Below are 15,041 nucleotides of genomic sequence, written 5' to 3'. Positions count from 1 at the left end.
GGTTGAGAACCACTGTGCTAGAGTGTTTACCTAACAGTTACACTGCCCTAGGTCCAATCCTGGGGGAGTGGGGGGCGAACAACTGCAAAAAGAATAGGAGGAGGAGGAAGAGGAGGAGAAGGAAGGAGAGGAGGAGGAGGAGGAGGAGGAGGAGGAAGAGGAAGAGGAAGAGGAGGAAGAAAAGAAAGAGGAGGAAGAAGAGGAAGAGGAGGAAGAAGAGGAAGAGGAGGAGGACAAGGAAGAAGAGGAGGAAAAAGAAGAAAAAGAAACAACCCAGGTCTGGAGTAATATGCTACAGTTCCAGCATTAAGAGGCTGAGGCAGGAAAATTCAGAGTCCAAAACTGGGGCTACCTATAAGACTCTGTTGAAAGAAAAAAGAAAGAAGGAAAAAAGGGAGGAAAGAAAGAGAGTAAGAGCAGGTAATATTTTGTTTGCCTTTCTAACTGATTTTGGCCTCGATTCTGGTATTCAAGCTACCCAAACTGTGATCCTGATTGAAAACACAATAAGAACTTAGTTTATAATGATGCTTTATATATAGCTATACACACGTATATAAACAATTCTGAAGGCTAGAGAGGTTAACTCCAAATTTTGGAGTCCTAGAGGTGCTACAAGTTATACTGGGTTCCAACCAGTGATTAAAGTTGAGGTAACAGCATTTGGATTTGGCTTAACATTGTTCTGGGGGAAGGGAGAGTATTTCGGCCAAGAGTAAAAGCTTCACATTCCATAATTAATAGTGGTAAAATAAGAGACTCCTGGATTAAATTAAATAAAATGAGAGCCGGACATGATGAGAAAGAAACCTCTAGAATTCTACTATTTCCCAGCTTGTTCACACAAGCTGTACAATGGTGGCGATCACAGGGTCATCTGTCATTGTGTCAGATTTTGACAGAGAAGGATGACCCACACGAGCAGCCTTGCTGGGCTTGAGGATTATTCAACACTTGGAAAGAGCTTCGGATTAGTTCTTGGCTGAAGTCCACCTGGGCTCCCTTAACGAAGGCCAAGCTATCAGAGTCAACCACCACTCTTGCCCCACCCTGTTCAAATACCCTGAAAAGACAAGAGAAAAGCATTAATGACAAATATCACAGACACCAAGAACACAACACCCTGAGCCCTTAGGTGTACATCCTGTTCTCCGCCAATACGTGGAATATTGCTTAGGGCTTCCAGGAGGTATCTGAAGCAAAAAGATTCAATTTAAAAAACAGAAGGATTATTTAAGGACTTGGTGTGATACTAGTCTAGCCTTTCTCAACTGACTACCCAATGGACCCCTAAGTAAGTCAATGTTAAACAAGAGGACAAATCTTTGCTGTACCCTCACAGTATGGGAAGGGTGGTGGTGTTACGAATACTTAGGCGCTTGGAAGTTCGGAATAAATGCGCATCTTAAACTGGGGTCACTTTTATTTTCTGATACAGCCTCTAGCGACCCGTCTGTCCTCCTTGCCTGTCGTCCGGGTTAATAACTGTGTCCAGTGAAAATTTGTATTGGAATCCGGAGCATCCACCTCCCTCTACTTGCAGCCTGAGGAATTCTGACCCTTCGGTGATTTCCAGAAGCCTCTGAAATTCAGGAAAGAGGATCAAGAATGCCAAACAAGCAGAGATAACGGGACAGGTGACTAGGAACTCTTCCAGAGCCCTCCTGGGCACCGCCGCCCCGCGTCCGGCCTCCTACCTGGACGCAGCTGTCTGTGAGGCGGATCTGTCCCTCGCCAGCCTCTGGAATGGAGGACGTTGTTTCCCAGCGGGTCAAAAGCCTGGGAAAGACGGCGAGGAGCCTGCAATGTGAAGAAGGAAGATGAGCCCGGGAAACGAAGTGGCACCTGATGACCTCCTATGGTCGCCGCCTCGTACCCAAATCTGGCGACACCTTTTTCTGAACTGCCAAGCCTTCACCTCCCCCGCGAGCTTTAGTCTACCATCTATCCTGAAGACGCAGAACCCAACACCCTTCCTAAGTGACGTTCCACCCTCCGTACCTTTCCCGGCGCCTAGGAACGACAGCCCTGACCGCCTCGGCAGTTAGGGCCAAGGCCCTGGCGGCCGCCATCTTACTTCACAAGCTCCGCCCCTAGCATGGTCCAAATCCCCGCCCTAGCCTAGGCTTCGGGAGGGGGGGAGAAGGTAGGGGCGGGTTGCTTGGGAGTCTCCGCCCCCAAGCGTGCCTATTGGGTATAACGAGATAAGAGGGTTTTGATTGACAGAGAATGCTTCCACTTGCCGAAGCGGGGCGGCACCAATAGAGCGGGGCGAACGCAAAGAGCGAGTTCTCTGCACGCCCTGCCCGGGAGCGGAAGAGATGGGTGGGGACAAAGGGCAAGCTGCAGACCAAGCTGCCCCGGAGCCCGGGGCGGAGCGCGGGCGGGCCTTCGCTGGTGACTGGTCGCAAGTGGCCTGACCTGGCTCCACCTTCGGTCCAGACAAGTTTATCTTGTGACTGCCCGGGCTGCTTTCCCTTCCTAGATTGCGGAGCTTTCAGACCCACGATGCGCTTCCTGACCGCCACGATCCTGCTGCTGGCGCTCGTCGCCGCCAGCCAGGCCGAGCCCCTGCACTTCAAGGACTGTGGTGAGCTCTGAGCCCACTGGAGGAGCCCCACGGGGGTGGATGGGGCGGGTTCCTGGAACGTGTAGGCTCAGCCACGGACCTCGGGTGGAATGAACTAGTTTGGGACCGAAAGTACTAGCCTTGATGAAACGTAACCCCTCCGCACAACTTTGTCTCTCCTTGCAATTCGTGTTTTGGGATAATCTAAAAAAAAAAAAAAAAAAAGGCGAACCTTGTGCTGAAGTTCTCTAAAGTTTCTTGGGTGAATATCAAGAGAGCATATATTTGCAACACTCAAGGGCTTGGAGATTTCAGTGGACGGAGGAGGATTGCGAGTTCAAAGCTAGCCTGGGCTTGTTGAGCCCTGTCTGAAAAAAGTAAACAAAAAATAAAGCAATAGGGTAGAGAGCAGGTCTGCCTCCAACACGGATTGAGGGAATAGGCACGGAACTAATTTTGATTTATGCCCGGTTTCGTCACTAGCCTTTCCCCTTTGTTCGTTTGAAGTTTGGTTGGGAGGGGGCTGAGGCAGCCTCACTCTGTAGCCCAGTTTGGCCTTCAAATCCATGTCAATCCTGCTCTGGTCTTACAAGTGCCAGCCACTTCCCCACCCCACCCCATCCCCGCTAACAAGACAAAAGCTAGTTCTCCTTCTCATAATATATTCATTTACAAAGTAAGATTTCCATTGGCCTAACGAGTTTCACAATTCTCGATCCGTGTCTCCTATAAAATTCATCTTTTTGGTTTCTTGTGACATGATGTGATGCCTCCCTCCCAACGCTGCCCCCGGACTCTTTGTTGGAAAATATAATAGAGGGTAGGAATTCTGAGTTCATCCAGATATGCCTGTACAATTAATTGCAGGAGCAGTGCAAGGGGCTGGGGGAGTGGAAAAGGCGGCAATGATGGGTGAAATACAAACTGATTTTGTAAAATATGTGAGCAGGGGGGAAACAGATCATAATGAAGCACCGAGTTAAAGAGTTATTAGGACTGGAGAGATGGCTTAGTGGTCAAGAGGACCTACTATACTGCAGGATTAAAGCTCAGTTCCCACATCAGGCGGCTCACGACTGCTTGTACCCCAACTCTGGGGAGTCCAATGCCTCTGGTCCTCTCAGGTACCTGTCTGCACTCCCAGGCATTGACACACACAGAGACACACAGGACCCTAATTAAGGAGGTAAAGGTGGGAGTGGAAGGTGGATTTAAGGCTTCTGTAGTCACAGCTGAATGAGGAACCAAGTTAAGTATGCTTCTTTGTAGCCAGTATCCAGTACTATTGAATGATAGTAAGTATTCAATAAATACTAAAAAAGGAAACAAAGGAATTAATACTGCACCTAATAAGATATTAGAAGTTCTGTTAAAGCAAAAGCAAAGGTGGCTGTGGAACTGGATTAAATAATAAGGACTACTACCTATTAATAGTTCACAAATGCCGTTCCCTAAACCAGGAGACTAGCTCAAAGTGACTGTTTCTTTGAAGTACCTGTTTTCCCCCCCTCTGTTAAACTTCTTAAAATTTTATTTTATCTTTATTGTGTGTGTATTCATGTGTACCCAAGCATGTGGTAGCCAGGGTCCAACCCTTCAGGTGTCATCCTCAAGAACACCACCCACTTCTTTTGAAACGTAGTCTCTCTTTGGCCAGGGGCTCTCTGAGTAGTCTAGATTGGCTTACCCGGAAGCCTCCGTGCTCTTCCTGCGCCCACCTCTCCCAGGGTCAGGATTCCATGTGTATGCCACCATAAGTGGCGTTTTTATGTGGCTTCTGGGAATTGAACTCAGGTTTTCTGCTTGCAAGGCAAGCAAGCACTTTATCCACAGGGATCTTCCCCTCTCCCTTTGTTGAGGACCAAGACTTGAATGAGGGCACTGTTTTGCTTTTATTAACTTTTTCTTCATTATCTGTTTTACAGGAAAGGAAACTAAAGCACATAGACTAACTTGCCTAAGACCCTACAGCTGACAAGCAGGAGGTTGATAAGTCTCTAGGAGCCATTTTTTTTTTTCTTTTTTTAGGACAGGGTTTCTCTATTCAACAGAGCCCTGGCTATGCTAGAACTTGATCTGTGTGGACCAGTTAGCCTTGAACTCAAGAGATCTGCCTGCCTCTGCCTCTTGAGTGGTGGGATTAGAGGCCCCCCTCCCCACTGTCCTGCTGACCTTCAGTATTTTGGTGCTGATGGTGGTGGTGGTTGTTTGTTTTGAGACAACTGAACTCACAAAGATTTGCCTGCCTCTACTCTGGGAGTTCATGTACCATGCCTGGCTCTTTTTTTTGGGGGGGGGGGGCAGGTTATACCTTGGAAGAACTTGTATTTTCATGTTGCACCTGTCCTTCTGCTGTCTATCTATCTGTCATCTATCTATCTAGATATCTACCTAGATATCTATGTGTATGTATGTAGGAGGACCTACATGTGTGCAACATACATGTGGAGGTCAGAGGGCAACTTTCAGAAGTTAGTTCTGGGGATTTGAACTCGGGTTCTCAGCTTTGGTAGTGAGTACCTTTACTTGCTGAGCCAGCTCTCAGGCCTAGAGAGAACTTTAAGGAAAGCAGGTGTGTGTGTGTGTGTGTGTGTGTGTGTGTGAGCCTACTTGTGCCATAACAGATTTTTTAATTTCCTTTTGAATTAGAAAATGCAATGTAAAAATGTCAGCACCCAGGTGAAAGACTTTGCATTTCATTCTATGCCTTCCTTCTCCTGGGCTGGGATTGACCTCTTAGGCTGGGATCGCCTCAAGTGTAAAATAGAACCAAGTAAACTACTTATGCAATGTTTGCAGTGGGAACTGAGGAGTATGTTCTATTGACATTTGAAGTCCGGGAACCTCTTGTCAAGGGGAGGCAGGGAAAAAAAAAAATTGGACAAAGGAACTAACTGTAAGTACTCTTCCCTCGGATCCTGTGAGGTCATGTGACCCAGCTTTGAAGAAGCAGGTAGAGCAAAGCACTGAAGTTCACATGAACATCGATTTTCAACTCGGGCTGGTGTAAGACGATGCTTCTCACACTTGCAGAGAGTACTGAGGGTGTGCTGTGTGGGGGCCAGCTGGGAGTTGGGGATTGTAAAGTGCTGTTTACAGGCCTCCATAGACCAGCCTAGTGGCCTTAGAGGGAATTCGAAGAGCGCCTTCCAGCTTGAGTGCGAGCCCCTGTAGGGAAAGTCAAGTGCATTCACTTTGTCATTTCTAGTTCTACGGGTGGGTTCTGGGCTAACCTGATAACTACATAGCAGGCAGTGTGGTCCCAGCTTGTGATTTGCCTACTCTCTACTCTCCATTCTACTTTCAAGACAGCAAGCGTCTGGACTTTCAGTGGCAAATGTTATTTCTGTCTTTGAAGTATATTTAAGGAGAGGATTAGCTTTGGTGTGAGAGGAGAGCTTTGCTTACCCACCCAGGAGCAGCTGTTTTAAGTTCATGGACCGAATCCAGACGTGATGGTAATTATAATCAACAACTTCAATGGCACCACTATGTTCCAGATAAGTATCTAAAATCTGTAGATATGCTGGCTCACTACCCTTAGGGCAGCCCAGATGTTAAGTATCTTGCCTTGAGGCTGCACAGTGGGAAGGTGAGCTGCTAAGACTTCAGATCCAGGTGATGAGCCTTAGTTATAGTGTCATTAACCTACCCTGTCAGGGGCTTGAAAGCCTTTCTTTTTCCTACCAGTATTTTATAAACTTAAGAAGTATTTACAAGTATATTATTTCTAGCAATTGGGCACCCCTTATCTTAGTAATTTTACTGGAGAGGAGAAGTCTAAGGTCAAGTACCCATAACTGGAACTGTTACAGGAGTGTGAACAGGCCACCCCTACAAGCTAGGCTTGGCCAAACAGCCCAAATGCCAGTTAAAGAGACAAGTAAAGGGGGCCAGAGGTATGGCTCAGTGGTTTAGGGCACTTACTGCTCTTCCATGGACTCAGGTTCAATTCCCAGGACCCTCGTGGTTGCTCACAACCATCCATAACTCTAGCTCTAGGGGATCCAATACCCTCCTCTGACCTCCATGGGTACCATGTGTATATATGTATGCATGGGCAACAGGTTCTCACACATAAAATAAACAAACCTTAAAAAAAAAAAATTTAAGAGCAAGTCCTATTGAAAAGCTGAGAAAGATTTATCCTGTGTGGCCACACTGGAAAGAAGACTGTACAAAGAAACCACCCGTCAGTTTTCGGGCACGGATAAGAGGTTCATATTTAAACAGAGGGCAGAGGTCAGAATAATGAGGTAGTCAGCCCAAGTCTGTCCTACTAGGTGGTCTAATAAGTTGTCAGAACTGTGTGAAATCTCTTCCAGGGGAACAGGTCTCTCCCCTGGCTAGCACCAAGGTTTTGCCTCCCCTCACAAGCCATGGCGGTTCACGGTTTCAGTAGTCTCTTGGCCAGCATCTCTTTTAAAATACTTTCTTTTCTGCGAGGATGTCTACTGTGCTGGTCATTGTGGCTGGAATTGCTTCCATCCTGGCTGAGTGAGCCAGCCGTGCTTGGGGCCTAAGATTTATTTATTTGTTTATTTATTTATCTGTTTGTTTGAAACAAAGCTGGTCTCAGCCTGTGTCTCTCCTGCCTGACTGACTCAGAGTACGGACTGACCTGTAGTACCTTGCCCAGTCCAGGCCCTAAGAGTTTTAGGGGGAAACATAAAATCTTGACCTCTGTCTTCCCCTTCCTCTGCTTGGTTCTGGGAAAAGTCAAAGTTTAATGATCTAGTCAAGACTTGACTTAGAGCCAGAGCACGCTGTGACACTGCAAGCAAGCCTCTTGGATTCCGCTCTCGCCCTCAGAGAGCATGGCTAACAGAAAGGCAGAAGGACTGTGGAGGACTTTAGCTCTACCCTCCCGCTGTAGAGGGAACTGATCCCTCCTTTTAGGGCCATTCCTCCACTGAGGGTTGACGGTGGTTCCTCTTATGCTCCATAAACCGCTCACTCGTCCTAAATCAGCGGGTTGTGTGTACACCAACCTGAAAAGCTAACTTTGACTGACTGACCCAGACCACTCCTACAACTGCCTCTTTCTTTAGGAAGCCATGTACAGGTGGAGCTTTAAGCTAGAAAAGGCCTGTGAGCTGGCTCATGTCACCAAGATGATCTGAGTTTAATCCCCAGGCCTCCAGGGTTGAAGGAGAGAATCCTGAAGATTGTCCAGCGCCCTTAACCACAGAGCCTCTGTCTTTTGAGTTCTGGCAGGCTTGCTAACAATAGCTGCTGCTTACATCCATGCTTACATTTTGAAGAACTTAGTGGAAAGATGACCTTCTCTTTGTCAGTTTAGGTACCAGGTTTCTAGTATATAATGTGGCTTTTTCTAAAGTCTCCAACTCTCATCAGACTTACATGCATATCTCTGCTAGAAAATGGTGGGGGAACAGGGATATTTAATTGAAAGGAAGATCTAGACAAATAGTTTCAAGGCTTACATTTAAACTGACTCTCCCTCTAAGAATGCAAGAGAGAGGTCTACAAGGTGGCTCAGTGATAAAGGTTTTACCACCAAGACTCAAGACCTATTTGGTAGAAGAAGAGAGAAGAGAGCTGATTTTGATTGGTTGGTTGATTTGATTTAGTTTTTTCAGATAGGGTTTCTCTGTGTACTCCAGGCTGTCCTAGAACTCATTCTGTAGACCAGGCTGGCCAGAACTTATAAGAGAGATGCTTGCCTCTGCCTCCCAAATGCTGGGATTAAAGGTGTAAGCCACCATGCCTGGCTTTTTTTTTTTTAAATACAGTGTTGTGTGAATATGGCCTCACTATACTTAATTTGACAAATATTGATGTCATCCTGTGTTCCACCTTGCTGCTGGGGTGTGAGAATGTCGCTTTTACCCTATGCTGCCATTAGGTGCTGGGATTGTGGGAAACCCTCAAAGGTTGGGAAAGCACAGCCCTAGTGAGAAACAGCACAGGCTGAGGCAGAATCTGGGGTTCTCTGACTCCCAGACATCCAGGTACCACTGGAAACCGAGTAGAGGAGTTGGGAATGGAAGGGTCCTACAGGCTGAGGACAATGAACCATGGATGGAAGGGGAAGGAGGGAGGGGTGGGGGATGCTTAGCTCAGCAAATCTGGGACTGCAGAGAGCCTTCCAAGGGAGACTTAACACCTCTCTGTAGACAAAGCCTCACTGTGGTTCTTGATTAGACAGAGAGAGAGACTGTCAATGCTTATCCATACCGTTTATTGACAGTTCATTGTAGTAAATGGGTGCATATCACTTCTTCAGGGTCGATCAGAAATTAAATACCTTTTACAGGAAGGAATGTTGGAGAAGGGAAGATTATTGGCTAAACCTCTGGGCCTCATTAGCATGAAGAACTCTGTTCTGAACTATGAGACCATTACTCACATTCCTATGTGAGGAGTGTGGTCACATGTTCCAGGCTAGGAATCTTGGCAGGGAGCAGGGAGGTGCCTTCTGTTCTCAGACGGGTGCTGGGGTCTCTCAACCTACTCAACCTTACCAAGTTTCCTGGCACTGCCCCACATATTGGTGTTCTCTTTGCCAAAAAATCAACTAGCTTTTTATTCAATTTATAGGATTGATTTTTAACAGTACTGAAATTCTCAAGTTGTGTGTGTGTGTGTGTGTGAGAGAGAGAGAGAGAAAGAGAGAGAGAGAGAGAAACATGGTGGGTGTGTGACATATGTGTATGTGTGGGTGTGCACACGTAGAGAGAGAGAGAAACATGGTGGGTATGTGACATATGTGTATGTGTGGGTGTGCACACGTAGAGAGAGAGAGAAACATGGTGGGTGTGTGACGTGTATGTGTGGGTGTGCACACGTAGAGCTCAGAGGACAACCTCTGGTGTGGGTCTTTGCTTTCTGCCTTGTAAGAAACAGGATCTCATTGCCCCTGTGCTGGCTGCACCCTGCAGGCTAGCTGACTGGAAAGCTCACAGGGTTTCCCCTCTCTGCCCCCATCTCTCCGTAAGCACAGGAGTCACACTACCACACCCAGCTTCATGGGGATTCAAACTCAGGCCCTCACACGGTGCAGCAAGTGTTTCACCTACTGAGCCATCTACCGGCCCGAGTTCTCAGTTCTAATTATGAATTGTCTTAAAGAGTTCATCTCAGGAAAGTAGCCAAGTACCTTGAGAGAGGAGCGCGCCTCCCTTGAGGTACCGGGCAGCCTCGGGGATGCAGTTTGCCTCCCAGTCAAACTCACATTCTTTTCTTCTTTTTTTTTTTTCCAGGTTCTAAGGTGGGAGTAATTAAAGAGGTGAATGTGAGCCCGTGTCCCACCCAGCCCTGTCAGCTGCACAAAGGCCAGTCCTACAGTGTCAACGTCACCTTTACCAGCAGTGAGTAGATGTAGTATCTACTGCCAATTCATGCTGATCCATAATGTAAATGTTTGTGAGGCACAGGAATGAGCATAAGAGCATAGGGGACCAAGGGATTTGTCAGCCTCCTTTCTGACAGTAGGCACAAAGCTAGAATTCGCTGTTCTCAGACAGGATGGATCTGGTCCTTGATTCTCCATTACTTGTTACACGTTCTGAAAGGAAACCTGGAGGACTGGATTGATGAAAGGGAGCCTGGTCAACTTACAGTTCAGGCTAGATGTGGGAAGGGGAAAAAAAATCCTGTTTCACAACATATAAAAAAGATGACACCAAAGCTAGGAAATGTGCAGCCTTAGCTGTGAGTCAGAACTACTTGAGAGCTCCTCTCTCTGTGCCAGGGTGGCTGTGTGATGTCTCACAGCAGGAAACCCCCAGGGCCACAGTTGTGTCCTCAAACAGCCTTCATGCTCTGGGCTCCTGCTGTGTCTGGTGCAGCCTGGTCCTGGAAGCCTGACTGAGACAACACGCGAGTGACAGCCACACTGGAGTGGTACCTAGAGAGTTTACGGGAGAGGTTAGCCAGTCTACGTAGGAGAGCTCTGTAGCAGGGTAGCCTCAAGCTGTAAACATCTGGGGGCGGGGGCTGCTGTTCTAGTGTTTGCACGTACCTAGAGGGAAGCTTTGAGTTTCCTGTGGGTCTAAGGCATTGGGCCCTCGATATGGCTGTGCCCACTTCAATAGTACACATTCACCCTGGCCTCCATCCACCTTGCACATTCCCTCCAGGCTTCTCTGCACCCCTCAGGCTTCCATTTGTCTCCCCAGTGATGACAGACTCTCTAAGCAAACAGCTTGATTCTGCTGTGGCTACAGGTTAGAGAAAACAGCTTGGCGCTTTGTCTGACTTGGCCCATAATGCAAATCGGACTCTTAGAGGAGTATCAGCTGATGATAGAATGGAAGTTATTTACATTATGATTAGTAGAGACTTAATTCTACAAACTTCAGAACTCCTACATAGACTTCATTCCAGCCAGGCCGTGGGGGAAGAATTGTGAGCCCAAGAGCAGCCTCATATTCTAGGTAATTCTAGGCTAGATGAAGCTACATAGAAAGACCTTATCTCAGTGGTTCTCAGCCTTCCTAAGGCTCTGACCCTTTAATACAGATCTTTGTGTTGTGGTGACCTCTAGCCACAAAATTGCTTTTGTTGCTACTTCGTAACTGTAATTGGCTATTGTTATGAGTCATGATGTAAATATCTGATATGTGGGATATCTGATATGTGGCCCTACGAAAGGGTTGTTTGACCATCCCCTCAAAGGGGTCAAGACCCACAGGTTGAGAACTGCTGCCTTATCTCAAGAAAAAGGGTGTGTGAAGTGGTTCTGTGGGTAAAGGCACTTGTCACCAAGCTGGATGGCTTAAGTTCAATCCCAAGAATCCATACAGTAAAGGAAAGAACTGATTCCTTCAAGCAGTTCTCTGATCTCCATTGTGCATTGTGTCACACTCAAGACACGCCCCCTTACACACACCCACAGGATGGGGGAGGGGGGTGCAGGACAGGGTGTTGCACCACAGAGAGATGGCAGTTGAGAGAGCTTGCTGCCCTTGAAGAAGAAGGACCTCAGTTGGATTTCCAGCACCCACATGGCAACTCACAACCATGTGCAACTCCAGCTCCAGGAAATCCAGTGACCCTCCCACCCCCCAGGCATACACACAGACACATAAACCTAAATGAAGATACATTTTAGAAAAAAATTAAAGAGTCTAGACAAGTGAAAAATGCTTATTTCTGGAGAGAGCAGCTGCCTTGAAAGCTTCCATCGCTTACTCTCCCATGAACTATGTAGGAGTCAAAGTTCTCAGCACTGTTGGCTTCCAAGCTCGAAGCATGAGCATTCTGCTTTCTTTCCTTATATGCCCTGCCCCTCTGTTTGTTTGTTTGTTTGTTTGTTTAAGAAAAATCTAGAGCCTGGGGAAAGGCTCAGTCTGTAAGAGCACTTGCTGCATAAACATGAAGAACTGAGTTCAGACTCCAGCACCTACATTAAAGGCGGGGTGTGGCCACAGGTGCCTGTAACTCAGTGCTTTGAGAGGCAGAGGCTGGAGGGTTGGAAAGATGAATGGAACCAGCCCAGGTCCAGGTGTAGTGAGTGCCTCAGTCACAGTTTCTCTTGCTACAATGAATCACCACGACCAAAAAGCCTGTTGGTTTGGTACCAATGGCAGGTTTAGGTTTGGCGAAAATGTTAGTGGCGATGATGGCTCCGGCGGTGGCGGTGCTGTGTATGATGCCAGTGAGGGTGGCTGTAATGGAGCCAGAAGCCATTTTGGAGGCAGTGGACACAGCAGCAAATTTGATAGTTACTGTAATCCGTCCTGTGATGGGAGGAAGCTCTGGAGACAGAAAGGAGCTCTGGCGCCTGTGGTGCTAAAAAGATGCTCAGCTAACCCACAAGACCAAGCCACCAGTGCTGGCTCTAGCAGCAGCAGCAACAGCAGCAGCTTTCTGTGGCAGAAGGTTGTAGTTACTGCCAGGAAACAAAGCTTAGCAGGAAAGGAGAGCCAGGGAAGTGACGGGCGGGGACGCCTCAGGTTATGACAGCTATGACCTCAGCAAGCACAGTGGTGGTGGCCAGGCACTGAGAAGCAGATGCGGTTTAGACACTCAGACACATGGATCTGAGCTGTTTCTATGACTAGCGGTGGAACAAGTTAGTTTTGTTTCTGTTCTGTGGACAGTGCAACACATTCTAGTAATGGGGGTGGGGGGGTGTTTTGTTCTGTCTCATAATTGTTATTATGTCTTTGGGTTTTTTTAGTTTTTATTTTTACGTTTATTTTATAGTTTTTGCCAGTATGCGTGTATATTTAGTACGTGCATGCCTGGTGCTCACAAGGGTCAGGAGAGGCTGTTGGATCCCCTAGAATTAAGAGTTCTGGATTGTTGTAAGCCACCATGTAGGGGCTGAGAACTGAACCCAGGTCCTCTGGAAGAGCAGCAAGTCTTCCCCGCCCAGCTTGCTCTTCCTTGCTCCCTCCTCAAGTGACGGTTCTGTCTGTTTGTTTGTTTGCTTGCTTGCTTTTGTTGTTTTTTTTGAGACAGGGTTTCTCTGTGTAGGCCTGTCTGTCCTGGAACTCACTCTGTAGACCAGGCTGGCCTCGAACTCAGAAATCTGCCTGCCTCTGCCTCTCAAGTGCTGCTGACTCCTCTGACCTCTGTACATATGCCGTGACCTCTCCCCCACTAACTAAATGTACTAAATGTAATCTAGGCATTATTATTATTTAAAAATTAAACAAATGAAACCCAGCCGATATCCTAGATCTCCAAAATGCCCTAACAGTGTATAATGTTCCTGGAGGTTTGGAGAGACATGGGCCCTGGCAGCCTTGTCCTCAGTGTGCTGATTAAAAAGGCTGGGAAGTCGAGAAAGGAAGCTGCATGTGGTCACACTGGAAAGACGAGCAAATCCAGAGGCTTAGAGAGTTCTTCCAGGTCACGGACCTTAGTGAGCTCTTCCATGTTACTGGCCAGGCCTAGGTTTAAATAGGAGGCAAAAGATGCAGGTGTTAATCTGTCCTCAGCTAAGCTCCGGGCCTGTCTCCAGGTTGTCAGAACCCTGTGACATTCCTACATGACAAGTTCCTTCATCTGCTGGTACCAAGGCTCAGCTTTTTCCCTTCCTCCAACGTGGAATTCCAAGGGGAATTCCAATTCCTTGGGACACATTGTTTCCATAGCTTGCTAGTCAGAGGAAGGAGCAGCATGGTCTCCTTAGAGCACCCTCACTCCTGTAATAACTGGCTGCCCTAATCTAACACTACTGATATCCCGTCTGCTTATCTTGCAGTGTGGAGGCTATAGAGAAATGAGCTTCCTTTTTAATCTTACACAGTATCCAAAGGGTTACCTGCCACTGCCATGCTATACCATGGCACTTAAAACTCGCTGACAGAAGTCAGTGGGCCTGGGAGAGAGAAAAGGTTACCTGTCCCAGTAGCCCAATTCCCTTGATGGAGAGCGAGGGAAGAGACCAGCTTCCTTCATCAAGTGACAGGGCTAGATGCTAAATGTGGCACATATGTCGGCCGCCTTTCCGTCTACCAGAAATAAGGAGGCAACAATGAGCTCTTCCCCATGCAGTTTAATTAGGGACCTTGTAATCTTGCTTCTTACATCTTACTTATTTCTATCTTTGTATTACTTCTTACATCTTTCTACTTTCTTCTTACTCCTATTTCCTACTTACTCCTATCCCTACATCTTACTTACTCCTATTCTTACATGCATCTTACTTCTATTCCTACATCTTACTTCTATTTTATTTCTATCCTTACATCTTACTTCTATCCTTACAACTTACTTCTATCCTTACATACTTACTCCTAATTATTATTCTTTCTTCTATTCCCTACATACTTACTCCTAATTATTATATCCAGCCCCCAGCCCTTGTGGGTTAAATACTTTCCCTGGTCCCAATCAGCATCAGCTACGTGGCAAAGCATAATAGGCTACGAGAAATCATGCCAGCTTGCATCATAAACTAGAGGCACTCAGCTTCTCCAACTAAGGGCTTGATTATCAATGCTCTCTGCTCTGGCTGGAGACCAGGTGTTCAATATATATCTAGGGTGGCAGCTGCGGCTCCCCACACACATAGGGATAGAGACAACCACAGTTGGGGACTCCCTGATCTGCTGGTGTCTTCCCAACATTTGATGATGTATTTGACGACTTGACTTAGAATCCACAAATCCACAACTGCCTTTCCGCCTGACTCGCTGTCTTCCTAGGCACTCAGTCCCAGAACAGCACGGCCTCGGTCCACGGCATCCTGGCAGGGGTCCCGATCTACTTCCCTATTCCTCAGCCTGACGGTTGCAAGAGTGGAATCAGCTGCCCCATCCAGAAAGACAAGGTCTACAGCTACCTGAATAAGCTTCCGGTGAAGAGTGAATACCCCTCTGTAAGTGACCCTATGGCTGAGAACACCAGGCCCTGGGGCTGGGTCAGACTTCTGGAGGCTGGGAGTGAGAAGCAGAGACTGGGGCAAAGAGCTGGGGGTGGAGCTGAAAAGGCCCGAGGGAGAGGAGATGGACTGAGGAACCTGAGGGTGCCTTTTTTTTTTTTTTTTTTT

At 47.3% G+C, this 15,041-nt stretch overlaps 2 protein-coding genes across 2 annotated transcripts in view; one reads left to right on the top strand and one right to left on the bottom strand.

Annotated features, from left to right (window-relative positions):
* Positions 1-514: 514 nt before the first annotated feature.
* On the bottom strand, positions 515-2,137 carry Isca2 (iron-sulfur cluster assembly 2). Its single transcript, XM_031356331.1, has 4 exons — positions 2,002-2,137; positions 1,698-1,800; positions 1,467-1,582; positions 515-1,063 (listed from the first exon to the last, which is right to left on the bottom strand). Exons 1-4 carry the CDS (start codon positions 2,070-2,072, stop codon positions 889-891), a joined length of 465 nt encoding a protein of 154 aa, XP_031212191.1. The 5' UTR covers positions 2,073-2,137; the 3' UTR covers positions 515-888.
* Positions 2,138-2,274: 137 nt separating this feature from the next.
* Positions 2,275-15,041, top strand: part of Npc2 (NPC intracellular cholesterol transporter 2) — a 17,648-nt gene continuing 4,881 nt past the window's right edge. The window contains exons 1-3 of the mRNA XM_031356332.1: positions 2,275-2,590; positions 9,796-9,903; positions 14,698-14,870. Of these exons, the coding sequence (XP_031212192.1) occupies positions 2,509-2,590; positions 9,796-9,903; positions 14,698-14,870 (363 nt within the window). The 5' untranslated portion in view covers positions 2,275-2,508. The remainder of the gene's footprint in view (positions 2,591-9,795; positions 9,904-14,697; positions 14,871-15,041) is intronic.

The sequence above is a fragment of the Mastomys coucha genome, unplaced genomic scaffold (genome assembly GCF_008632895.1).
Source record: "Mastomys coucha isolate ucsf_1 unplaced genomic scaffold, UCSF_Mcou_1 pScaffold6, whole genome shotgun sequence".
NCBI classification, from domain to species: domain Eukaryota; kingdom Metazoa; phylum Chordata; class Mammalia; order Rodentia; family Muridae; genus Mastomys; species Mastomys coucha.
The sequence above is the reverse complement of the archived record's forward strand: the minus strand, read 5'-3'. Positions and strand labels throughout refer to the sequence as shown.